At 39.6% G+C, this 26,110-nt stretch overlaps 2 protein-coding genes across 2 annotated transcripts in view; both read right to left on the bottom strand.

Moving 5' to 3' along the window:
• Positions 1–3,081: 3,081 nt before the first annotated feature.
• Positions 3,082–6,040, bottom strand: abrab (actin binding Rho activating protein b). Its single transcript, XM_086280304.1, has 2 exons — positions 5,170–6,040; positions 3,082–4,712 (listed from the first exon to the last, which is right to left on the bottom strand). The coding sequence occupies exons 1-2, from the start codon at positions 5,922–5,924 to the stop codon at positions 4,229–4,231; spliced, it is 1,239 nt and encodes a 412-aa protein (XP_086136430.1). The 5' UTR covers positions 5,925–6,040; the 3' UTR covers positions 3,082–4,228.
• Positions 6,041–19,187: 13,147 nt separating this feature from the next.
• The window catches only part of angpt1 (angiopoietin 1), a 56,644-nt gene continuing 49,721 nt past the window's right edge, over positions 19,188–26,110 (bottom strand). The window contains exons 8-9 of the mRNA XM_086281414.1: positions 25,020–25,150; positions 19,188–21,109 (exon numbers count right to left, since the gene is read on the bottom strand). Of these exons, the coding sequence (XP_086137540.1) occupies positions 20,946–21,109; positions 25,020–25,150 (295 nt within the window). The 3' untranslated portion in view covers positions 19,188–20,945. The remainder of the gene's footprint in view (positions 21,110–25,019; positions 25,151–26,110) is intronic.

Raw genomic sequence — 26,110 nt, 5'->3', positions numbered from 1 at the left:
AAAACTGAACAGATGATGCTACGGTCCTCAGTGTGCAGTGTTGTTGTAGTTTGGATCAAAAACAGCCATAGTGGAACTGAATGCTGATAAATAAATGAGACACAGACAAAGACAATGTAAGATAATTGCTGGTGGTTAATATGCTGCATTCTCATGACCAATAGATCAATAGACCTATCTCTTTTGTGCTAATTTTGAATGAAAGCAGTGTTAATATCACAAGGTGTAATTTTATTTTTTTATATTCACCCTATGATGTGGCCACTGTAGGTTTCCCAGACCCTTACAGCTGTGATCCTATCTTCTCCAGTGATAGCAAATTAGGTGCCACTTCCTGACCCGACAGAAGGGGAGAAAGAGTACTGAGGCTGGACTGCAAGGAGGAGAAAACAGACGTCATGAGGCAGCTGAATTTGTTTGACAGCGATGAAGCAGATCATACTTTGTGAACACAGTGCACAGTTTACTATTATTGCTTGTCACTTAATTGTAAATCCCTAAAATGCTTTAAAAACACATAATTGAATGCTGAAATATCAGATACACCTCATTGCCACTTACAGGAAGCTGAAGCAGAAGCCACAAGAAGCGCAACGATAACAACGACAACAACGACAACAACGACAAGCATTCTGTGAACATGAACACAAAGAACTATTTAATTATTTAAGAATTATTTAAAATTGGTGTTGATTGTAATTATAGTAAAAATGGTCTCACCTGTCTGCTTGGTTGTTTAGGTCAAAAAGATGAAGACGCGAATACTGAAACGTGCGTCTAAGTTTAGGCAAAACTGTGCAGCTACACTCTCCAGTTTACAGCAAGACGCAGCCTGGTTCATTTATACTCCCTTTAGTGCTTCAACATACAAATGATGGGCGGTATTTTCTGTTAAAGCATATTTGCATGCATATAATGTGTTCACATTGAACACCTGCAGACTTCACAGTTGATTTCACTTTTTGACTAAAATTACCGTAAGTACAGATATATAAGCAGGAAACAGATACATTTTAGTCTCCCATTATCAAACCATCCCTAGGTGCTGCTCGGCAGTGATATTGCATGCTACATTCAAAATTATATGCAGATTTGTCCTAATTAGTTAAATGGACTGATTCTTATATAGCTGCGTAGCAAAGTTTGAAACTTTACAAAATCACATGAAATCTTTTAAGAAAACGTCCTTGAAAGCAGTCCTTGAGTGGGATTTAAGTCTGTATGTGAGCTTCAAGAAGGCTGTGTGAGTACACTATCCAGTTTACAGTAAGAAACTGGCTACCATGTGTACATTTATAGTGCCTCACATTTGAATTAGGAGATAAAAGTTTTCACTGGTCTGTTGCACAAGTATATGCAGTAGCTGGCGTTCAAATTTATAAAGTATGTCAGCTAGGCATGTTTCTCATTGTTAGCATGTTAGTAATCTGAACATGACTGAAAATCCTGCAGAACCAGATTATTAGTTGTTCTTGATTTTACTAACCACCACTTTACTTAACCACCACTCGGCCTTGTTTGGCAGTGATATTGTCTGAAACCTCCAAAACCTTGTGCAGACTTTTCCTGTTCACTTGGGGTTCAGCCACTCTGCAATGAACTAATGGATATCTGGTTAAGAACGCTTCCTTGAAAACAGTTACTATTTAGAATTTTAAAGAATATCATTTTAGTTAAAGAGCTTTACATAATGGGAGTTTATGTTATCAGCTCTTACATGGTGTCTCATGGTGATCCTGTGTTCTTGACAGACATGTCAGGGTGTTCATATCAGTTCCAGTCAGAATACAATGTTCTATTTGATAGAAAGGAAAGCCAATCTGCACATTTTTTTTAATCATACAAGGAAGAGGAAGACATGGAGCCCGAGCAAAGACTAAAATAAAACCTGAAAGAGGACTATATCACCTTAGCAGCCGTCGATCACTATTGCACATTTTATTTGTTCATTTTTTCTGCTACTTTGTCCTCCATCATTGTTTCTTGTGGTTTTTGGTTCATTTGCTATTTATGAACATATTTAAATGCAACTTTTACAACAGAATAGAAAGGTGTAATGGACTTTTTCTGATGAGAGTAGCAAAAGGGCATGTCTGCCTTCTCAAACCTAGATTAGAGAATGTTGACATTAAAAAAATGTAACTACGGCGTTACAGTCGGAACCAACCATAACACTAATAAGCAACTGTGTAGTAAAAATACTTTGTTTGGACACTTTTGTGATAAAACTGATCAAAAAGATCTACAAAAAATTGGACCTGGCTGATGTTTCAGTTCATTATTTAACCACATGCAGCTTAACCCATTTCACACTCACCACTCACCACGATATTAGTCTCGTTTATAGCAGGCAACTAAGAGGTGCTACTACACTCAAAAAAAAAAAAATTAATTGGATGAACGTAATTTTATCTTGCCACTTATATTCCATCTAAACAAATCATGTTATATTAATCCATCTTGGTTGTGTTGTGTCAACACGATATATGTGTGTAGGTTTAACATAATATTAACATTAACATTCAATTAATTTGATTTGATGTTTCTATGGCGAACGTAATTAAATCATGTAGCATCTACATGAAATTCAGCAACTTAATTTGTTCTTGTTGAGATGACATGATACAATCCAGTAAGAGTGGCTGGATCCAGGCAACTAACCACTCTTACTAGATTGTATGATGTCATCTCAACAAGAGATGGTTTACCTGGTAACATTACCTTCCTAAGCGAGAGGGAGGGTGATGGGGCTTCTTATGTGTGTGTCTTTTGTGTGCATCACCTGTGTGATGGAGGGAGACTGCAAAAGGAAAGTGCACAGTCTGTCTCTGAGAGAGTCGCTTGTAATCCTCAGACCCTGCTCAGTCTGTAAATTGCTTGCTGATGAAGCTGAATGTTCACTGCAGCCCAAAACGACCCTCAGGCAATCAGACAATGTCCAGGTGCTCCCGGAGGCCAGTCCAGCCCTCAGCTTAGTAAGTGATTAACTGGTAAACATATCCAAGCATTTATTTTTATCATTTCTTTTTTATTTTTAATCCCAAGACAAAAAGCATCACAAAACACAGAATACAGCAAGTCATCATAGGCTACTGTATGATTAGGAATCCAGCTTATAACTATAATTTCGTTCATTTCAGCACTTTAATTTTGACTTATTCACACTTTACTGCTGTGCACTCCTGTAAAGCCACTGACAGTTGAAGCGATTAACACTGATTATCCTGTTCTAATGTGATCTTGTACCAGCACATCCTCTAATAGTAAGCAAAAGCACCTCGAGCAACACACTAAAAGAGGACAAAGTGCTCACCAGGCCTCAGTACTTCCCAGATTGTAGAATGATCCCAAGCAACAGCCTGATCAAAGTAGACCCTTTGCTGCAACCCACAGGAGGTTTTCTGCCATGTCTTAGTGCAAAAAACCCACAGGGCAGCCACAGCTGTCTTGTGGAAATGACTTAAAGACTATTAGCCGTCACTGAGGACCTACACAGTATTGGCCAGGTGGTTTTCATGAAGTGGATTTCTCCAATTTAATGAGTTTTCCCATTTTCCCTTGCAGTCTTGGTCAACCTTCGATACCATTTCAAAGAGCTGTGGTCTAAAAGGCCACGGTGTTTTAAAGTACTGTGGCGTTCCACTGCATTGTGTCTGGTGTAGCGCAATGAAAGCTGAGCTGCATGTATTCAGGCAGCGAAACCCAACCCATGTTTGAATTAGTGTACAGAATACTGCAAAGCTGCTGATTATTTGGTACGTTAGCACATGCTCAAGTATCTCATTAACATAAACCATGAAGTGAAAAAGAGACACTCGTGATAATCTGCAAGCTACTCTGAATGGATTTTAAGGAACCAAAACCCCAACACTTTATCTCTTCAGCGCTTGTGATTTAAAGCTTTTAAGTCTCTGCAGATTTCGCAAAACACTGAGCAAGACAGCTACAGCTCAAACACTGACAGAAAGAGTCGTCAAGTATCTACCAAAATAGCAGCAAAAGTATTCTTTGGATAATCCGTAGAGAGACACATCTGCCGAGCTCAGCTTGTATCCTTTTGATATTGTTCTGCAAGTGTCCACCGAGTAGTCCTGGGTCAAACTGCATCTTAAATCCTCCTCTTAGTGCTGTCTGACAATGACGGGGGTTATTTCAGGTTCAAATTCCAGTGTGCAAGCGAAGAAGCTGTAAGAGGATTTCAAGAACAACTTTGACCCAGGTGTTAATATCACACCAGAAGAGTAATAATAACTCCATCATCCTGGCCTTGCCACAGCATCTCGCCCTCAAACTCCACTTTCCCATGTTTCCTGGCTCTCATCAGAATCCCCACCACCTTGTCAGAGATCCGAACATATCTGTCAAACAGTTCTCCAAATGTGACCCGGGTCTTTCCATCTGGGTCCGGATCGGCCATAGTTCTGATCACATAGCACATGTCGTCTATTTCACGGTGGATATGTTTCTCCGCACGTTTGGCCCTTTCTGCCGTCTTACTACCCTCCTTTGGACGTCCGTAACCCTCTTGACCTTTCTGGAGGCGGAGGGACATGGAATAGTCATAATCAAAGTATTCACTGAAGGGGTTGAGTTTCTGATTAACTGTGTGCTCAGAGGCCCAATTCTGCCAGCGGCTCTTGAGATTTCCCACGCTGCTGTATTTCTTGGACAATGTGTTGATCTTGTTGGCATCCTCAGCTTCTTTTTTGTAGCTGTGAAGCATGTCAAGTGACACAACAAGTCAATACAAAATGAACAAGACACTCAGTACTGGTTTTTATTGTTATATTGGTTATCATTTCTGCTTCTCTCTTGGCCAGATCTGATTTGAAAAAGAAAGGTGTAATCTTAATGAGAAAGTTACCTGTATAACTAAACAGGGTTTCAGTAATCAACAGAAAGAACTTGTGGTTTTACTTGCTTTTAAATGTAATTGTTGGAGACAAAAATGATAAATGTGTGCAAGTTTTTGTGTGGTCTAATGAAAACATCCAGTCTGTCAGCTCAATTCTCTATTTCTTAAATATTGAAAAGAAGTAAAGAGTGTTTGAGTTTTTAGAATTTGTTGGATGAAAGTTGATTTGGTGAACATTTTATACTCCCTCTTAACATTTTCTTTTTTGAAAACTTAATTCTGAATACAAAATGAAGCCCAGTGACACTACTTACATTGGAACTGAGGATCTTTTTATTCCCACTGCTGTCTCAGAGTCTTCTTCACAGTTGTTTTCCTCTGCTTCTTCTGAAAAGCTTGTTCTGTGTGTTTTATCTACTTCCAGTCCCTCTACATCTGCCTCGAGGGGCCCACTGTCCTCTTTACGCCCACAGGTGAATCCCTCTCTTGGATCTCCTCCTTCTTTAACAAGCTTCTGCTCATTCTCCACCTGCTTCCAGCTTTTGGTCAGCGATGACACCATGTTGGAGCACTTCCTCTGACGGGTGGGCGAGCTTTTCTTCTTTAGCAGTCTGTCAATCTCCTCATCTGATGGGAGATGCTCCCTCTTGATTTTTTCTGTCAGGAGCCCAATACCTGCACTCTTCTCCTGAGCGCTGCTGGTCACTGTCTTCACCACTTGCTTTGTCTTGATAAAAGACGCCGCTGGTGGCTCATCCGGTGTCTTAACCTCACCAGTCTTTGATGTCGTTGTTTGTGTAGCTGTGAGACCTTTAGAAGCTTCTGTTTGCTGCGTTTGAATGGATGGAGGCTTCTTTGAAACCCACTTCTTTTTGGGTTCCTCTGGTCCACCCAGTGAAGACGGAGCCCAGCCGCTTGGCTCGCTGGCCTGCTTGTTCTCATTCTCTGTCACCCATTGCTGCCAGCTGCTTGCCAGGTTGCACACCATGCTAATAGTGCGGAGCTTCTTGATGTTCTTGTTGCTGAATGGTTTCCTTTGGGAAGCTTGGCCATTGTGTTTGTCTGACATAGTTGTCTCTATTAGTCTGTAAATACAGGCACAATTAATCCTCCCAAGTAAGCTGTAAGATTTGCTAAAATGAACTCATATCCTCTGCCTGACTCGCTGTACCTTTGTTGTCTCTGTTTCCCTGCTCCCACACACAGCTCCAAACTGGGGAGCGTAAACCCTAATGGTGGAAAGTATTCGAGTCATCCCAGGCTACCAACGTGATCGTCTTTCTCTGACACTGGTCACCCCCATGCACTCATGTTTCATCACAGATTAAAGCGCTTGTAACTAGAGGTGGACAGGGCAGTAAAACAAGTGCAAAACAGAATGACAAAAAACTTACCATTTTATATGCATTCAACATGTTCAGCTTCATAGATATTAATGATGATGATGTATACTGGGAGATATCTGCAACAATTACACAATATTCTACTTCGCTTTGCTAGCTTTTGCTAACCTTTTGGTTAAAGTACTTGTGACTCTTGATAAAAAGTATAAACCTGTTTTACAAAGTCTTACAAAGAATACGTTGAACTCATAAGCAGTTAAACCCACTTTTAATGGTATCATCTTTACTGCCACAAGCTGACATTTTTGGTGTAACACAAGGTTATGGTGGCTAATGTTAGCCAGTGTTATGAAACTTTAGAGTTGCTGAGCCCATTTGCTGATTTCCTTGCTACTATAAAGCTTTCCGTTTTACCCTTTAACTGTCTGAATATATTTTGTGGTCAAGGGGCTGCAGTATTCACTGCATATAGTGGGGCTTTAAGGGAACGTTTCAGATTAACTCTCTGAAGACAACAGTGATGCATGAAGTAAGAAGGAAAGAAATGCAACAGTACATTAGTATAATGACTGAAACTAGCACCACTGAAGGAACAATGGGCTGGGAGGTCAGTTCCTTCGTCATAATTATGCAAATTCACATGACCATGAAAACAGAAATATTCAATTTAAAGTACAAATTCAGCACCTTAACTGTGTACTCGACTAGCTTTTAACGGTAGCTAGTTAAGAAACTGGTTATAAAGAAAAAGAACAAGTATAACAAAAGGAAACTCTGGGGAGTTTCAACCAGGAAAGAATATGATACCCGCAGAAGACTGGGATGTCTTGCTTACGCATGCAGTGGTTTAGTCTTCCAATGCAGAGGTAAGGAAATCTCATCTCACTCAGTGGAGAGTGGCATGTATTCTGACGTTAGCAATATCATCAAAACATACTGCAAGCCTTAGGGGGTGTTTAGTCCTGTTTTAAGAGCTGTTTTATTTGAAGATGGTTTTATGTGTGTTGATTTTACATATGCACGTCTGATGAGGAAGGGGCCTGTTTATAAATAGGACTTGGAACATACACACGCACACAGGCATTAAGTTGCATCTGTTGGCAGTCTGTCATGGAGGGTGGAAGTGACTCAGAGAGCATCAGCAGAGGACATGTTCTCAAACCAACTCAGCATGTTAATATATACAGTTTCAAACTGTGCAGAGAGGAAGGCTAGTGCTCCTCCACAAGGACAAACGGGCTCACTATGCTTTCAAGTCTGGGGATAAAATAAAATCTGTGCTTGCAAATGCTTTGAAAATCCAAACAAAATATTAATTTTAATCCAAAGTAACAAAAAAACTGCATTATTTTTAATGCTTTTAATGAACAGACTGTATTTCATTGACAAAACATGCAGCACTTCCTTATCTAGAAACTGCCAAAGAGTTTGTTTTCAAACAATAAATGTTGTGTTTAGGTACAAAAAATCACCCTGAGACAATTTACCTCACAGGGCTTCTTTGTTTTTATATGACACACAGCCACAACTCGAGATTTAAAAAAGAACTGACCTCAGATAAAAGCTATGAATGTCTGGCTGAAACTAAATTTGGGTTTAAATTTAGGAGAAATATGAGGCGAAAATAAGAAACAGGGCACTTCTGCCCAGTAAAGAATGTGATACTTGCACAAGATGAGAATGCCCTGCTTACTCAGTAAGTGGTTTGGTCTTGCAGGCAGACAGGAAATTCAAGCTCTCCATGCCAGCACGCATCAGCTGATGTCTGCATGTTCTGTACCCTGCATTGTGTCAGTGCTGCTTTCCCTGCCTCTGTTTGGCTTCATGTATTTACATACAAAGGTGAACAGTTCCCAGAACATAGCCATTCTGCAAAATATAAAGTACTGCAGTACTATTCAACATGGTCTTGCCTTTTTTGACTGATACTTTTATTTTATTTTATTTTATTTTATTATACATATAACTGCATTCTATTTTGTGTTAATTGTATTTTCTTGTAGGGAGTCCAATATGCTAAAACATTAAAGTTGGTCACAATCAAGGCAATGCTCAATTTGTTTTTTAAGAGTTTAAAGTTTAATTTTGGAGAAGGAGTTTTTAGTTTGGTTGTCTACCACTGGAGGTCACTATGACTTCATTGTTGGAGCAGTACACGAAGCATCAGGCTACAAATAGTTTACCTATGTGTTTAGTATTTTCACACAGAGCAAAAGGGCCTTTCTACTATTAAGGAGACAGGAAGTTCCACTGCATATTGAATTTAATCCCTATAATTTGCATTATAAATAAAATATCCAAATATCCAAATAAAACTCCAATTCCAAAAAAGTTGAGATGCTCTGTAAAACGCAAATAAACGATTTGTAAATCTCTTGAATCCACATTTTATTCACAATAAAACATTTTACTTCTATGACAAATATTAGCTCATTTTGAATTTGACGATAATAGCGCTTCTCGAAAAGTTGGGCAACAAAAGACAAAAAAAAAGTAACTGTTTTTTAAAATTAATTAGGTTAACTGGCAACAACTCAGCAACATGACTGGGTATCAAAGGGTATCACAGACAGACAGAGTCAGAGTAAACATGGGCAGAGCTTCACCAATCTGCAGAAAACTGTTTGCAAATTCTGGAACAATTTCAGAATAATGGTCCTCGACATAAATGTGTGAAGACGCTGAGAATATCATTATCTGCAGTTCGAAATATCGTCAAAAGTTTCAGAGAACCAAGGAAAATCAGTGTGATCTTCGGGGGCCCTCAGGTAGCCCTGCATTAAAAACATAGAAATCCCTGCATGGGCTCAGGACCATGTCTAGAAATCACTGTGAATGCAGTTTGCTATGTCATCCACAAATGCAGTTTGCAATTACAGTTGCTCCGAGACAGTAACAGTAACAGACTAAACTATTTAAATAGTACAATATGTTACAGAGTTTACAGATTTAAGAAATAGCGCTAATATATACAAATCGCTCAATTATACACATTAAAAATATTACAGAGGTGATTATAAATATCAAGAATATTGACAAATGCTCCAGAAATGCTGCCATCTTCTCTGGACTGAGGTGAGGTGGAAAATTGCTCTGCGGTCAAATTAATTAAAAAAAAATTCTCTTTGGAAAACATGGATATCACATCCTCTGGACTAATTGGGAAATTATCCTTGACCCGTGGTGGCGTGTTCGCAGACAGCCTCTGTTGGGGGCAGTGCCAAAATATATGGTACATCCAGTCTGTGGGATACGCATGACTGTGATGTTGTTGGCCAGTCAGCCAGAAATGGAGCAGATCAAAGTGATAACAAAGAAACCGAGTGTTATCCTCTCACTGTACTTACTTTTTTACCACTTGGATCGACTACAACTTTACATGTGCACCATGAACACGTCACAGAGTTGAAAAAAAAAAGGGCTAAGACAGGAAATTAAATAAAACAAAAAACATCCTGGATACATGGGGGTAATTATTTTAGGGTCTTTACCATATAATACATTTTTTTTGCATTGAGCCGAATGTCGTTGTCATGTGTTGGTGCTCCATAAATAAAAATGAAGGGAAAATGTCTCCGTGAACAAATCCTGACCAAAGTTACACTTCAGTCATAACCATACTTTGTAAATGGAATGATGCTTATATAGCACTTTTCTACTCGTGGGCTCAAAGTGCTTTATATAACACACACACACTTTTTTCTATTTTTTTCTACCTAAGTGCTTTCTATTTAATATTCACACTCCAAAGAGCAACTCAGGTCCAAGGATCTTGCCCAAGTAAACTTTGGCATACAGACTGCAGCAGCAGGGGCTCAAACCGCCAAACCTTTGATTTGCAGATGATCTGCTGTTTCTCCAGAGCTACATCCAGATTGCTGGATGTAGCTCTGGATCAACATCCCAACATTTATATGTTGGGATGTTGATTTGATCATTGCAGCAACACTTCAAGTCTGATGAAGAGGATAAAGACAAGCACAGACAGAGCACAGAGCACAGACCAGTCTGCATTCTGAGCAAGACATCCCAGTCTTCTGCATGTACAGCATCACATCTATTACTGAGCAAGTATCTCTGTGCTATCTCTGGAAGCAACAGGCTGCAGCAAGCAAAAATGAACTCATTTGACAGTAATAACCATTAACCTGCCCATCAGATGTAATCAGAGGTTACAGCTGGGTAGAATGATCCAGAACGACTCAGTGTTCTGGGACCCTCTGTAAATGAACAATTACATCTGATAGGCAGGTTAATGCATTTTGACATTTCTTTGGGCAAGATACTCAACCCCAAGTTGCCCCAATGTATCCACAAGAGTGTGTGTGCGTCGCATGTGTGGATTCGAGTGAATAAAACATGTAGTAGAAAGAGCTTGAGTAGAAAGGCATTGTATAAAGACCAGTCTGCTTACCATACACCTCAAGAGTGGTAGATATCAGTTTGATGATGATGCTGATTAGATTCACTCATCGAATTCTACCCCTTTATCACGTCCAGAGGTTGGAAAATCAGCCATGCAGCTCATGAAACATCTACTTATATGTTGCTGTTATTATTCAGATAGCTAAATCCACAAAGAGCAGTGAAGTTATTATGTATCTTATTTCTCAACGCTGCACAACTAAACCTGATCTTTCACTGTATAATGAAAAATTAATGACACAGAATCCATGGAGCTAAAAGTGACAAAGATGCTTCAGGTGAGGAGAAAGAACGTTCCTCTAGACTCAATGAGTGCAGAGGAAGTCTGAAAGGAGAGACACTGCACCTGTGCTTCTTGGTGCTTATGAACATGTGCAGTGTTACTGCTGTTTTGTTTACCCTGCACTGCTTGTACTGAATTTGTTTCATTTGGCTGCAGATATTAATGCGCCTCAGTTGTACAGGAATGCATTTGTTAGGGGCTCTCAAGCTGTTACTCTGACCTTTGCCTGTGTTCCTAGATTTGTGTTGTGCTCGCTGTTATCCTTTTGATCATACTTAGAGTGTTGCTAAAATGATCAAATCAACTTCCCAACATGCAGATGAAACAGATGTGATTGAAAAAGTAACTTTGGTCAGGGTTTGTTTGCAGGGCCAGTGTGAAATGACAAGATGGAACAGCTGTAACTGGGATGTTTCTTTTTTCCTGTCTGTAGACCTTCACTGATTTGTTGCCTCTTCATTTTCAGGCCAATAAACAATATCTATAACTGTCTAACTGCTCTTGACAAATAATTGGAATTACCTACACAAAACTGCAGTTTTAACGCAGCTGTATTGAGCTCTTGAAATGCTGCAATGCTGACCCTGACAAAGAAGTCAGCCGTACAAATCTGTCTTGGCACAGGAAAAGTAAACCACTATAAAATCCACTAATACTTCCTTCCGAAGAGGATAGATGTTATTGTTTGACTGTGTGATTTGTCTTTTATAAATAAAGATGGGAAAGATAGTAAATTAGCGCTAGCTCAAAGCAGTGAGGCAAAGAAGAGACCTCGTCCCCTGCGGAGGGATGGACGGGATGACAGAGTGCACTGTTGGAACCAGACAAGTTGATTAGCTGAAGGCCGAGGGAGAGTTTAAAGGTCCCTGGTTTGGATTTATGCGCTGGGTTTGATGACAGTGTTTTACACAGCGAAGAGCCTGGAAGAAGACGAGGAAGAAAAATAACAGACAAAACAGGAGCATAGTGGCAGTGTTTACATTTATATGATGTATTAGTAGTGCTGTTTAATGTTACAGATTTTTTTTATGTGTAACTGATAACTGCTAAGGCTTTATAAAGGATTAAATGGTCTCCTTGAGGGGCTTTGAGGCTCTCCTCATGCACACACAGCACTGACTTCTGACAAATCTAGACGAATGACGCTAACGCTCACAGTTACAATGCTAACATGATAACATTTATAACTTTGAATATTTATAATGTGTTATCGAGCTTAGATTTTCGACTTTGTGCCGTAAAACAAAGTCTGCACAGTGTTTTGGAAGTTCTCAGATGCTTGTGGGTGGCATTTCTCAGTTATAGTTCAGTTACACAACAGTGAACCTCTAGGAAAAACACTGGCTGCCCAGTGATTGCACTGAATGTCTTTGCTGTTGGAGAACAATCACAAGCAGTTGGTGCTGCAACCAAATGGTTGCCCACAGTTTGTGCGTGCAACACCTTCAACCTCTGGGCGATCACACAGGTTGCCTAGTGAAAGGCAACCTATTTTCCTCTGACTGCAGTCACTCTCAGAAAGATTGGCAAAGGTTTGCAAAATGATTTATGGCTGATCGCTGTGTTATCAACAGATTGCACGAAATTGCCAAATTGATCTTACTCAGTCACAAACTAATAGCAGATTTCTTGGAGATTAACTTTGTTTTAGCTATTTTATTGACATGTTGATGCTTTGAAGACAGCAGTTGACTGCAAGTAGTCACAGATGCTGTTGCCATTTTCAAAGAACCCAAGTTACAAGTGTATTACACACAGTCGCAGTTATTTTGGTGACCACAGTGTGCAGCTTCTCTTTTGTCTTGTGTTTGCAGAGTTGGGCATTTATAGTATAAAACCAGCAAAGATTTATATGCATAATCTACATGTTCCCTGCAGAAAAATGATGATTTTCCGTTGCTATAAAAAAATCAGACCACTTTATATAATGCACTTCACAAAAACAAAGATTTATTTTACCCAGATAAAGAACTTTCTCTCATTAAATATCATAATGAATAAGAAAAATGATAAAAGACAGGTACTTTAGTGGTAATTGGCATTGCTGCACCATTGTGTCATTGCTTCACAGCAAGATGGAGCTGGGTTCAAATCCACCAGTGGTTTATTTTTTTCCCTCTGGGTGCCCTGGCCTTCTCTACTGAGATTGAAAGTAGTTTTCTGAAAAGTATATCCCTGTGTTTTAAAAATGACACCTTTTAATATCTTAATCTAATTTTTTATTAAAGTATTTACACTAATTAATGTAACTTGTATTATTCTCAACTATCTGTTTTGGCATTTTATTCTTTTACATTCCCGTTTTGTCTCTTGCACGTACGCCACTTTGATGCACATGCTGGCTTTTGTCACAGCTGCTAACAGCAATTCTGTGTTAAATTTGTGGCTCGCAAACAAGGAACATATCAAAGTGTTCTGACATAAAGACGCAGACTTGCCAAGTGCAGATTGTGATAAAAGGTTTATTGAAGATTAGGACAAATCAGGCTGCTTTTCAAAGTATTCTTGATCATTTGCACGCCTGCGCCTCTGCATTTTAGACGCATTGAATATGTTAGTAAAACACATGCTGTTTGTTTTGTGTCATGCTCTCGTTACCAGATATCTTACAAAAACATGTTGCTTTTGGCTGGCATAGCGTCACTCAGCTCTCACACTTCATTACTTCTAACCGCAGCAGCCTCTGGAGCAATAATTGACCACACACTTCTCACTTGTTACATCATCTTTTATGGAAAGTGAGTTCCAAATTAAAACGACTAAAATACGGCCCTCATATTCTTTAGCCACTACTTCCTGACATGCAAACCAACTACCCGTGCTTTTTTGCAGATTTTCCAGCGTAATTAAGCAAAAAGTATATACTATGTTCCCATAACTTCAGGATGTTTAACAATCATCTAAATCCATTTGGATAATTTGTCCTTTGCTTAAATTGGTGAACAAATCAACATTTACAGCTGAAAGCTTTCAAGCCCTTCAGTAACCACGCAAGTACAAAGCCTTGGTGTTATTATCAGTTTGAATGGTCCCTTCCGTTGCCTGCAGCCTTTCTTTGCTTCACACCCTCTGTGTACAATAACTGTCATTCTTACTCCCACAGACCATCAATCACGTCAGGCTCTTTTTGAGTTTTTCTGCATGAGAGAGTCCCGCACCTCAACATACGTTTACTTTTCTATTCGTCTCCATTTATTTTGTTAAACTGCAGGACTTTTCGCTCAAGACCAGCATATACAATTCAAACTGCTTTATAATCGACAATCTGAAAAAGTAAATCATGACGATACCAGATAAAAATTGGTCTTTTGTGGTCTTGAGACATCAGAGAATTGTTAATGTACATTTGGACAAACTCCGACATGTAACATTTTAACTGAAAAAAAACTGAATAAAGTATCATTCCGTTTGATAAGCTACAGAGTACCAGAGTGAGAAAGGGAATGATTTGAGTTACATACCTCAAATATGAGGAATATCAGACCTCATTCAATCTGATGAATTCAAGAGGTGACTACACCAAGGCTGTTTCAATATCATGCTTTGTGCTGTTGCATCTTTTTAAATGGCTTGCTTTACTGGCAGTTGATTCTGTCTATTGTTGCTAGTCTTGGAGCTTCCTCCTCATGACTGAAGGTGTATGAGATCCATTTAAACCTCAGAAAAAAGTTGTCATAGGAATAAAAAGATAAAATAACATGTGGCTAAACACTAAATACACTTCTACCCTAAAAATGATGGAAGGAGCCTTTTCTTGGTCGCAAATCTAACAGATGGATTTTAGTTTTAGCCTGCATCCAAAAATACTGGGTTTGTAATTTGAAACTTTAGTTTGGTTGTCACAACACTTTTTATGGAATGTAAATCAAACACTGCATTATTCCTGCTGAGATAAGCGCTTGATAAAGGTGGGTGTTTTTCTCTAAACCTTTCAGCGAGGTTTTTGAGTTCACAATGCTTTGTCTGCCAGATGAAGACGTACTCAAATTTAATCTACACACGTGGCTTAACAACCTGATGTGGCTTTGCTTGCATCACGAGCTTCCAAACCAGACCCTAAATGGATATTTACGCCTCGGGTCTAATATGTGCAACAAGGCTGGTTATGTACTGAATCTAAACTCTAAAATATGACTGTGTGAGAATCATCGACAGTATATAAACAATCTGTTTTTAGAGCGTCGTCTGTCATGTGTAGGCACAAGCCAAGAAGTGTAGCCGCTGCTGCTGTATTAACCTGCTGCTCAGCTTATAGCTTGCATTCTGTTTTCCTGCAAATGCATATTTGTCTTACTTAAATGTTTCAGATCAAACACATTTTTATATTCGACGAAGATAACCCGAGTTGATATTAAATGCAGATCTTAAAAATGATGATTTCATTAGTTAAGGGAAAAAAGCTATCCAAACCTACCTGGCCATTTTTTTCTTTTTTTGCACCACATTCGACGGCAAGAACTGCAATCAAGTGTTTGCAATAACTAAAAGTACTTTGTCTCACTCGTCTTTGCAAAAATAATCTTCAATTATTTTTTCAATAGTGAAGTATTACAGTTGTTATAGTAACAATACTAGTATATGCAACACCTCCAGTTGCATGTTTTTGGCATCTTGATGCAAATATTTACTTTGCAGAGTTACAACCAGCGATGGGAAGTTATTTTAAAATAGGCGTAAGAGCAACTCTGTGCCACTGAGTCTTTGTGTTTTACTTGCATCTATCTGAAAGAGCGAGTGTAAACACAAAAAATGATTTTATTTTATATGCTGGATGCAAAAAAATAGGTTTAAATGTTAAACCAATTTCTTCCAGCCAAAGACTGTAGCATATTAAATTTTTGCTTGATGCCATGTGCATAAAGTTAAAAGATTAAAATTAGTAAAACAAGTTTTAAAAAGAGACTATTTCATATGATCCAATTTTATATGATAGGTTATGCAGAAAAAATAGAACTGGGATGAAAGGTCCATTGCTTTAATACGTATTCAGGTTGTGTTTTACCTTTTTAAAAAGTAACTAACTAATAAAGCAACTAATTACTTTTGAAAATAAGTAATCACTAAAATAACGGGATTACTTTCATGGATAAGTAATCAGTAATTAGTAATTGCTGATTTCAAGTAACTTGACCAACACTGGTTACAACCGTAGATGACCACTATGAGCAAGATAAATAGTAAATGCTAAATAAGTGATGTTTGGAGACCTTTTGTATTATTTTTTCACATGTAGAACAAAAGGACATTGAATAGAATGTATTTTTATTGTCATTACAATACATGTGTTATACAATGCTATATATATAAAATTAAAAATGATCATGCAACAGTGCAACATATAAACAAGATATGCCCACTAATGATGTTGTTGCTTTTTCCTACATCACTTCAAGGTATTTCAGGTTCCCCACAAATGAACCAGACGTTTGTTTGTGGAAATGTAGGAATTTTTTCCTTTTCAGGGGCAGCAACTGCAACACAAAGGCCCACTGACCACTGGTTCCAAGATAAACACATTCAACGCACCAAATGCCACTGATGAACAAACAGATGGCTTTAGAGCTGCAACACTACACATGCACACACAGATTCTCAAAGAGTCACGAATGTACTTCTGGTAGCTGTCATGGCTTTATTATAGTCACTGCCTTTTTAGAAGAGCAACTGAGATTCCAGTGGACAGGAGGTCCTGCCATGAGCAGTGATTTTTTTTTAGCAGAACTTTAGGATGTAGTTACCAATTTAGGGTTAAGACTCCACTGAGTACTTACAGTTCTATATGCTTTATAGCAGGCTGATTTGTGGTCTCCACTAAATGCAAATCTACAAAGACGTATGCTTTTTTCTGCTCTTAGTCCAAGGGCAGACTCAACATACATTCATGTGACAAACTTTGTTAAATTTTGGATTCAACCAAGTCTCATTACGGCCTCTTCAGTCTGGAGACGAGTGTGTTTTGTTGCTTGTTCCACAGACAGCTACATTTTGCACAAAAACAATTCCAGTGATAAACATCTGCTTTTGATACAACAAATTTATTTCGCTGACACCATTCATTTAGTTTACAGTTGCAATAATGGACATAGCTACAAAAATACAACTGCTTCTTCTTCAGCACATTCTTCAATAATAATAATATAACAATAATAATAATAATAAAACAAAGAATTACCTGATTTTTGTTTCTGAGAAAAATGAGATCCACATATCAGGACGTTTGTTTTAAATTTCGATAGAAGGGTAGCAGGCCCTTGTAGAGCAAAATTTAGTATTTTGGTCTAGACAACTGTTATGTTCCCCTAAAAAGGTCCAGGGATGAGGTTGAAAAAAGGAGACAGGGAGGCAAAATGGTTAAATTAAAGAGTTTTATTACTGCTTCTATTAATAACCAAACTCAAAGAGACAGACAAGCCCCTATCACCATTTAAAGAAACAAAACTCAAGCGTTGGTCAGTGAACTGAAAAGCAAGTAAAAAAGGATTAGTTACCAAACACACTCCTCTCCACCGAGTAGGAGCCAACAGTCACAAAACACAGCTCACTAGCTGCAACCACTAACATGGCTCTCTGGCACTAGAGCTCACCTTTCTCTGGCCTTAAATACTTCTAATTGCTGATGAGAGTCAGCTGTACAGAAAAAAGGTGACACGTAAGACAGGAGAGACAGCAGGACACACCCACCCAAGGGCAAACTCAGGAGGTGGCCCCGCTAGGGCTGTGACAACAACTCAAAATGTGATGTCCACACATGTGGATGCCAGGTCCTAGGAGGTTAAAGGTCACACTTTTTTGCTAATACCTGGCATTCAGCCTATTCATCCTTTGTTTCCTCTTTAGCCTGGGCCACTATTAAATGCTTTACTTTACTGCTTGTCAACACTTTAGGAATTATGATACTAATATTTTGTACTTTTTAAATCGTGTCCATTTCAAAGCCTTACTGTGTGGTTCCAGGTGCATCATGACAGGCCTGAGTGTTTTCCGCCACCTCTGGAGCTGGCTTTGCTACCCATGCTGCAACAGTTGGCTGTCATGTTGGAAAGATGGCATGCTGCTGCAATTGGTAGTGATATTCTAGCCACAGATGTAAATGTGAGTGTGAGCGGTTGTGTGTGTCTCGGTGTTAGCCCTTTGATCGACTGTCGACCCTGCCTTTCGCCCTATGTTAGCTCAGATATGCTCCAGCCCATCCACTTACAATAATCTTTCTTAAGAAATATGAAAATGAAATCCGATATAATTGAATTAACAGATGACAGCTACACTTATGTTTTCAGATTCACTTTTCTTCTCTCTGAATCCTCATTACTTGTATTTGTTTTAGTTGAGCAGGTGGTCTCTTCAGGGGGTTTCAAAGGCCTGCGGTATGACTGTTCATACTGCAGGCACTGTATTGTGTTATATCTGATTTGGTTGTGCTCCAGTGCCGTCTGTCCTCACCTCCTTCTGGGAGTCCTCGTTGACCCTTAGCTTTTTCTGACTTAACAGGAAAGGATCCATTTTCAGCGCGGTAATCTGTCTGTCAGTGTAAGAAGCTGGTGGCGTGTGTGTACGTGCGTATATGGAGATTACAAGAGGAACACCACTTTGCTCAACATCCCTAAGCCATCACTGGAGACAAAACTTCCCAGTCTTTAGTACCTCCTGTCTTCACACCAACAAAGGACAACGCTTAGGACCACAAAGGTGTTTGCCAGGTTTTTGTGGACCCTCTTCACACTCCACTGCCTCTAAAGAACACATTCCAGTGAGGGTGTTGGGTCAGTGAAGGCGCTGAAGGACAGTCTGTGGTCCACAGGCTGCAGTAATTTGTTTATTCTGAGTAGGCCCAGGAATGTCAACTATGAAGAGACACTACAAGTCATGACAGCTTCGTTTGACACTTTTGGCAATCTGTCATTAATACTAGTGAGCAAGCAAAGCGAGCCACCACTCAGCACAATGCCACTCCACTGTGTGGACAGGGAGAGAGTTTTAATCTCTGCAGCATCTGGTTGGGTTCTTCAAAAAAAAAAAAGGAAGATGAAAGCACGTCTGTTTATCTACGTGATTTATCTCGTGTCTTTCTGCACCAACACATTCACTTTGCCCGGCTTACAGTACAGCATTTGTATATGAAGATTTACACTCCTGTAAAAGATCTTATCGTAAAAGGAGGCTTGTTGAAGCAAAGGAGAAATAAAAGGGAGATGTAATGAGGGCTAAATTCTGAAGCCCCTTGTTTAAACCTTTGTCTATCATCACATCATTTTTGGATGACAAAGTCCAGCCTAAACGCACATTGAAAACATTAGTGCATCACATGCGCTTTTATTTAATCTTAGCAACACAACACTGACCACATGTTACAAAAGATGTTTAAATAAATCAGCAAATCTAGAAGTTAACGAGGTAAAAGCAAAGTTATCAAAGGCACATTTTTTCCAGGGTTATTATTTTAACTTCTATGTTTTATGCTCAGCTTCAAAAAAAAAACACCACTGTACCTCTGGCAGAGTGAAAACTGCAAAAAAAAGAAAGAAAAGAAAAAAGCAGGAATGCTGCTTTATATGCACACCCATTAAATTCTACAATTTTAGTATGCTAATAAACATGTCAATTGTCATTTTACAAGTTCCAGATACACTTCATCTTCTCGCCGTGTGTACCTTTAGTAAATACACCACAGTAGATTCTGTTTTTATAAGCTGGAAGTTATGAAATACATGTTCACACGGATCAGTTGGTGGAATCATTAATTTCATGCTTCATATCCAACCCAGACTCCTTCTTTTTCTCTTAAGCCGAATTGATGAGAAACAGAAACTGGCTGGATTCTGTGGCTGTGTCATGTTGATGTCTGTGGAAAATATTTTGGATGTAACTCGCCCTAATGATCTGCTCTTTGTCGAAAGTTTAGAGGTCGGAATTCGATGAAAGCTATTGGACAAAAAAAAAACAACCCCTTTCACCTCAACTCGCTCGAGACGCTAGCTTAATATAAGCATTTACACCTTTGTGAATATGAACGAATTGCTTTGTGGTATTATATACTGAATGCTATGTACAGTATATATAGTGTAAATCTGTAAGAATAACTTGTAGCAAGTGTGCAAATGTGAATGTTTTTCCCTCAGAGTCGCATATGCATTGGGATTAATGTCCTTGAATGATATTTGTCTTGTTTTTTTACAGTCAGCAAAGGTAAGGTGATCACTCATATCGTGAACTTTGGCATGTGTTAGTTGCTTCTCGGCCAAAAACACAAGGCAAATACATCTCAGTCCAGAATCTAATCCAATAATAACCTCACACGGTGAACTCTAAAAATAATCACACTCTGTCAAAAACAAGTGCATAATTGCCAGCGAATAACTGCAAGCGACCTTCCTAATTCTTACCAACTGTATATCACCACTGGAATTTCAAGGTCATCTTAAAAGTTCTTACAGTATCCATAATGCAGACAGGAATTCAGTATACACTGTACGAAAGATAGTTTCATGAGTACAGTTAGGATAACAAAAAATAATACTAAAAACACAATATGTAACACAACCGTGATACTGATGGCCTGTGTTCTGTTAGCAACATTTTAATTACAAGTTACAAAAAAAGTCACAATGCTGTCCTGCAGTTTTAGAGTCTGTGCAGCTCTGTGGTAGCTGCTTTCTATTCAAACAAACAAAAAACGTTCAAGTCCTTGACATTATTGCAACACAGGTCCAGGAAAATAAATTGAAGTGCGACATTTTGTGTGAATATTCCCTACAAGCTCACACATTTACAACGTCTTCCTCATTTGTAACATCAAACTTGTGAAATCGCTTGGGAACAGAAAATCAGTTCTGGTGCGTCGCGCCTTGATCTGCGCTCCTCCTCCTCCTCGCGCCGGCTTTTTCAGCTCAGTGTCGGGAAAGGTTACGAAGCAACAGCGGCGCAGGCTGAAGAAAAGATTCACTGGGTGACTCCCCTGTCCAGCGAAAATGAGGTGAGACGAGAGTAGGAAATAGGAAATGTCCCTCTAATGTGTGGAAGTTGAGTTCACAAGTTCAAAAGACTAGGAGAAGTCCAGTGGGCGGATCATCATGGTTGTTGCTCGAAGTGAGTAACTGGGGCCCTTAAAGTAGTGCCACTTGATACCGTTCAGCTTCCCTATGTGTTGTCCTTGGTTAAAGTACATACCATTAAGGTTTGAAGGGCCACAGGCATCAAACCACCAACCTGGGAAAAAGACAAAAACATATACGTATTATTAACATATAATACAGACCAGAGAATTATTCCTGTATTGTTGCTGTAGTTATAAAGTTACTTCAACCGCAGGCTTTGTGCTTTGTGAAGGTTGAAAGGTTCCCATGGCCTCACCCGCAAAGGCTTGGCATAAGTTCAGACACCGTTTCCTGCTATCTGCTGAATGTGTTGCTGTCAGTGGGTTCATCAGCATGCCAGTACCTGTTGCTGAACACTTTTGGGACCTTCTTCTATTTAAAGCAGTGCATGTATGTGCTTCAGTGGGACATCAGAGCAGTGAGAGGCATGGGAAACTTTTATTCCACCCACAAGGTGACACATTTTATAATTTCTCTGAACTATATCGGTTAGATGAAGAAGGGGCCAAAACTCAGGCACCAAACTCAGGCATGTTGAGTTTTTAAGAGGGCCTCTTTTATAGTTTTATCCAGTTTCTCAAGTACATGGGAATAGCTTTCCATTTCTTCTTAAAGGCTAAAACTGTGGACCAACTGGCAAATGTCTGCCGAGGAACTTCTACATCTTTGGTAGCCTGAATCCTATTAGTAATCTTTCAGAAGTACTTTTAATCTTTAATCATATATTTAATGTCCACCTTTTAACTCATTTATTTGAATGATACGTGATATTTTCCACTGTGACAGCGCTGGTGATTTCCACCCGAAAGAGACTGGTGTCTGTGCCAAGAAGTTAGTACCAGCAGAACACTGCAAAATGGATGTGCCTAATGTTGGAACAGCCGGTGTCAGTGGTTGCTGGGACAGCTACAGCAAAAACACAAAGAAATAAAAAACAAAACAATGATTTGTTGACACAGCCCACGGATTTTGAATCCCGTCATTTTCTGCCAATAAAAATGACAATGGAATCACTTTCAAAACTAATGATATGTAACGTTCTCAAATCTGCCAGAACGTGAGCTGTTTTGTGAAAATGCACTAGCACGAGCATCCTGCTGGTGGGAAATGAAAATCTAATTTTGCCTGTTAAAGATTTGGAAACTGCAAATCATGCTTTACTTTCCTCTCACTTCCACGGCTCTAACTTATTTTCTATGCAGGAATAACACAGTTAGACCCTTATAGCCCTGGCCTCTCTTCACCAAGGAGTGAATACAGAACTCAATATTAATTGATTATTAATTCTCCGTGTCACCTGTGCAGTGGGCGGAGAGTTACTACAAGCACATCTTTAAACTCCTTCTACTTTTTCAAAAACAAATTGGAAATAACATTAAAAGCATCTTAAAAACTTTATCTTTAAAACAAATCTGGGTAAGAGGTCTTTTTTATTTATTTAAAGCCTATCAGTGAAGCTTGCAATATTGTTATTCAGACAGTTTCTGCTCTTACTTTTAGACATTTGTTTCACAAGTATAATATCTCCTGGTTTGATCCTGGGAGAAGACACAAATTCCTTCGGGCTTATGTCACGAAGGGCACAAATCAAACATGCTACAGGAGCTACCTGCCCCTGTGATCCTTTGTGAATTAAGGGAAAAGCTGTACCTTTCTATCTTATTTGATGATGATATAAAATGCTGTTTATGTTATACTTTCATCCACAGAGTCTGCGCTCTTAATAATTCACTTCTTGCTTGTTTCTGTGTGTTTCACATCTATTTAATTTTGCGATTTTGAAAAACAGGAATTCATGAATTTCTGGTTTATGTCATCCTATCTGCCACTGATCAGTTCTTATATCTGAATCACTGAACACACACGGGAACACAGTCAGATATAGATGGAGGAACGGAATGTGTCAGTCACATGGTGACAAATGGCACTTCTCCCTTCTGGCGGTCCTGAATACCACAGCGCACAACAGCATGACATTTCACTGAGACCTGTCAGTAATCAGGAGCAGAGTTTTGCCCTTGTTGCTGGCACACATCACACAGATATAAGTTTCACATTGATTGCTGCTTCATCCTAGGACAAATGGCTAACCTGGCATGGAAACCAGTGCACGCCTCTTTATATTTCCACTGCTGCGTATCGTTTCAGGTGCAAGTGCCAGTGGGGAAGTGAAATTGCACTTGTGGTGGTGCAATTTCACTTCCCACAAGAAATTCAGTGAAGAGAAGGTTAAAGCCGGCTATTTTCTGAGCTCGAGAATAAAAAGTATAATTAAGGAAAGGGGTTGCTTAAAGTGGCAGGAAACTCATCAAGCATCTCAGTAATTCTAACAATGCATGTCCAAAATCCCCATGTAGAGAACCTGCACTGCACCAAACAAGAGCTAGAAAACAGCTTGTCCTTCAGCAATGAATGTGAGCATTTAGCAAGTAGGAGAGAGATATTTTCAACCCAGCACTTGGTGGAGAACAACTTGCCATCTTTTACAGTACTTGCTGATATACTGCAGACCACACAACCGCTGCCATACACATAAACATTTAGTGTCCACATCTCGATCCTTTGGGATTAATGATTAGTGGCCTCCCGGTTTCCAGCCCACAGCTTTTTACGAACTTGTAAAATATTTGAGGATGTTTTCCTTTGAAAAACTCTCAAGCACTGCAGTTTGTTCTCATGATGAAAGATGTCCTCCTTACTCCCGATGTCTGAGCGTCATCCCTACTGTACGCTCTGGAGCTGGGTAAATATATATATTATGTGTGTCCGTACTGTATCCTCCTCTGTATTCTTAGCACGGCACGCTGTGGTTGTCCTCATAAAGGTAACAGAGACATATTTTCCCCTTGTATATTCAAGGTACTGACGTCATTTAATGTCAGACTTGTTCTTATAAATGCAGGGAGTAAATCAAATGATATACCGCATACAGTACCACTAACTCAGCGCTGGGTTCAGCTCAGCCTCGAATCAGGCTACATGTTGTCATGCTTCTCATTTGCGGCTAGCCACAGGCGGGCCATGAATCAAGTAGAGTAGGGTGTTGATCATTGATCAATTCCAAGTTCCCTGTAATCCACTGCATTTAGAATGACCTAAGAGGTAATTCTGATCTTAAATTTGCATTTAGAAAATCCTTGATTGGTACCAGGTCAGGAATCCACAGCAACAGAGCTTCTACGAGGTGACATCAAGGGTCAGCGGGCTCCACTTACACAGCATGAGAAGCAGAGACGTTTTAAATCTCTCTGACACTTGGTGCCGCGCCCAGGGATTTTTATATTGTGCTTGTTTCCAACCTCAGTGTTACACATGTGGGAGTGGATGCAGAATATAGACTAATAGGTACAGATAGATCTTTAATTGGCCACATTTGCAGAACGAGGAGGTTTGTGATCACAGTGACCCGAGCTTATGACTGTGCAGTGAAGGTTGTGGTTATGGAATAGTTATAGTTCTGCATCACGCCCTCGTAAAAGTGCATTGTGTCCTGAGCACTGCGTAAGAAAAGCGATACTTCTACCTCTTCTACGTTATCCTTTGGGGTCTTTTTGTAATTGTTGAAATTGCGGTCGTGGTAACGTTGACATTTACAAAGCAATCTGGTGAGATGGGGAATGTGACAACATTACGAAGAACAAAGTCCGACGGAGCAAGAAACCCAAAATGATAACACAAGAGTTTTAAACAAACCCTTAGGGAAGCCAAACAATTTTGGTTATGAAAAAACAAACAGCTTTGATAGTGTGTGCCCAAACTGACCAGGACCGAGCTGTACACAAACATCGCAGACCCATTCAGCAATTAAAGAGTCAGTCATTTCTCCCAGGAGGGCCCAAAAATGAGCAGAGACACACGCGGAGCAAAGACCGGACTCATATTTTCCAGGTGACTTCAAATGAATATGTTTAAACTAGCAGCATTTTTGAGACATTAGCGATTTGATTATCTGATCGCTCTTCTTCCTGCGCTTGACTACATGTGTAACTACAATGTTACAACCACTGCGTGAATGCACTTACCACCAGTTAGCATGAGGGCGCATTTGCACATGCAGTTGTCATTGTCCATGTCCTTGGTACTGAAGTCTGCTCCGTGGATTACTAGACTGCTCTGTCTGCCTGCAGTCCCACTGTGGCTTTTCAGGAACAGCCTGAAAGACATCAGGAGGAAAAGGAGTGAGTCAGGACTCGAAAACATGTATGTGGGAGGAAGTGGGGGAGAGAAGCACAGAGAAGACATAACGTGGTGCAGGAAACATCTCCTGAGAGATATTTATTTTTCAGTTGTGAGAGAGTACATGTGGAACACCTGGAACAACATTAAGAACAGGGTAGAGAGAATCTAAAATAAAGAATGAAAGACGGAGTGTATGAAAGAATTACAGACGAAAGTGTGAGTGAGACAGAATGTCTGGGAATCGCATGTCAGCCTGCAGAGCCAGTGAACGCTGATTTACACCGCAACAACAGGCTAAATCATTAAATGCAGACCTGTAACAGCTACCTGCAGTAAAAGAGGAATAAATAACCTGCTTAACAAATCATTTATCCATAGCTGGACACACAGGGAACAATCTCAATACAATATTTCTTCCCTGGCTTCTTGTGTCAGGTACATAGTCCTTGGACTTCTTCTGTTCACGATGTAGGACGATACTTTTTTGTCATGAAACCAAACATGCCTGTCAATTTTCCTACCAAGTCCAGGAAGATTTTGCAGCAGGAGTGCAGTTTTCTCATGTTATCTGTGATTTATCGTGTAAGTTCTCTTGGATTGTTTGGATACTGTGCACATGCTACTATTAGTAATATTCTTTCTGCGGGTAAAGTTTATTTTTTCAAGACTGAAAATGAGAAGATGGTTCAGTACTACCAGAATGAAATAAGAACGAAGTATTTCGCCTATAAGTACACTAGATTGGGTGGCATTGTGGAGTGGTGGTTAGCACCTCTTTGCCACAGCAATAAGGCCTTTCTGTGTGCAGTTTGCATGTTCTCTCTGTGCCTGTGTGGGTTCTATCTGAGTACTCTGGCTTCTTCCCACAATCCAAAGATATGCATGGGGTTACATCGAATGGCGATCATGTAGCACCCCTACATGATCCTGATTT

Source organism: Aulonocara sp. 'chitande type north' Nkhata Bay, linkage group LG22 (genome assembly GCF_057382095.1).
Source record: "Aulonocara sp. 'chitande type north' Nkhata Bay isolate Kocher_YH1m ecotype deep benthic linkage group LG22, A_spYH_male_GT1.1, whole genome shotgun sequence".
Lineage (NCBI taxonomy): Eukaryota > Metazoa > Chordata > Actinopteri > Cichliformes > Cichlidae > Aulonocara > Aulonocara sp. 'chitande type north' Nkhata Bay.
The sequence above is the reverse complement of the archived record's forward strand: the minus strand, read 5'-3'. Positions and strand labels throughout refer to the sequence as shown.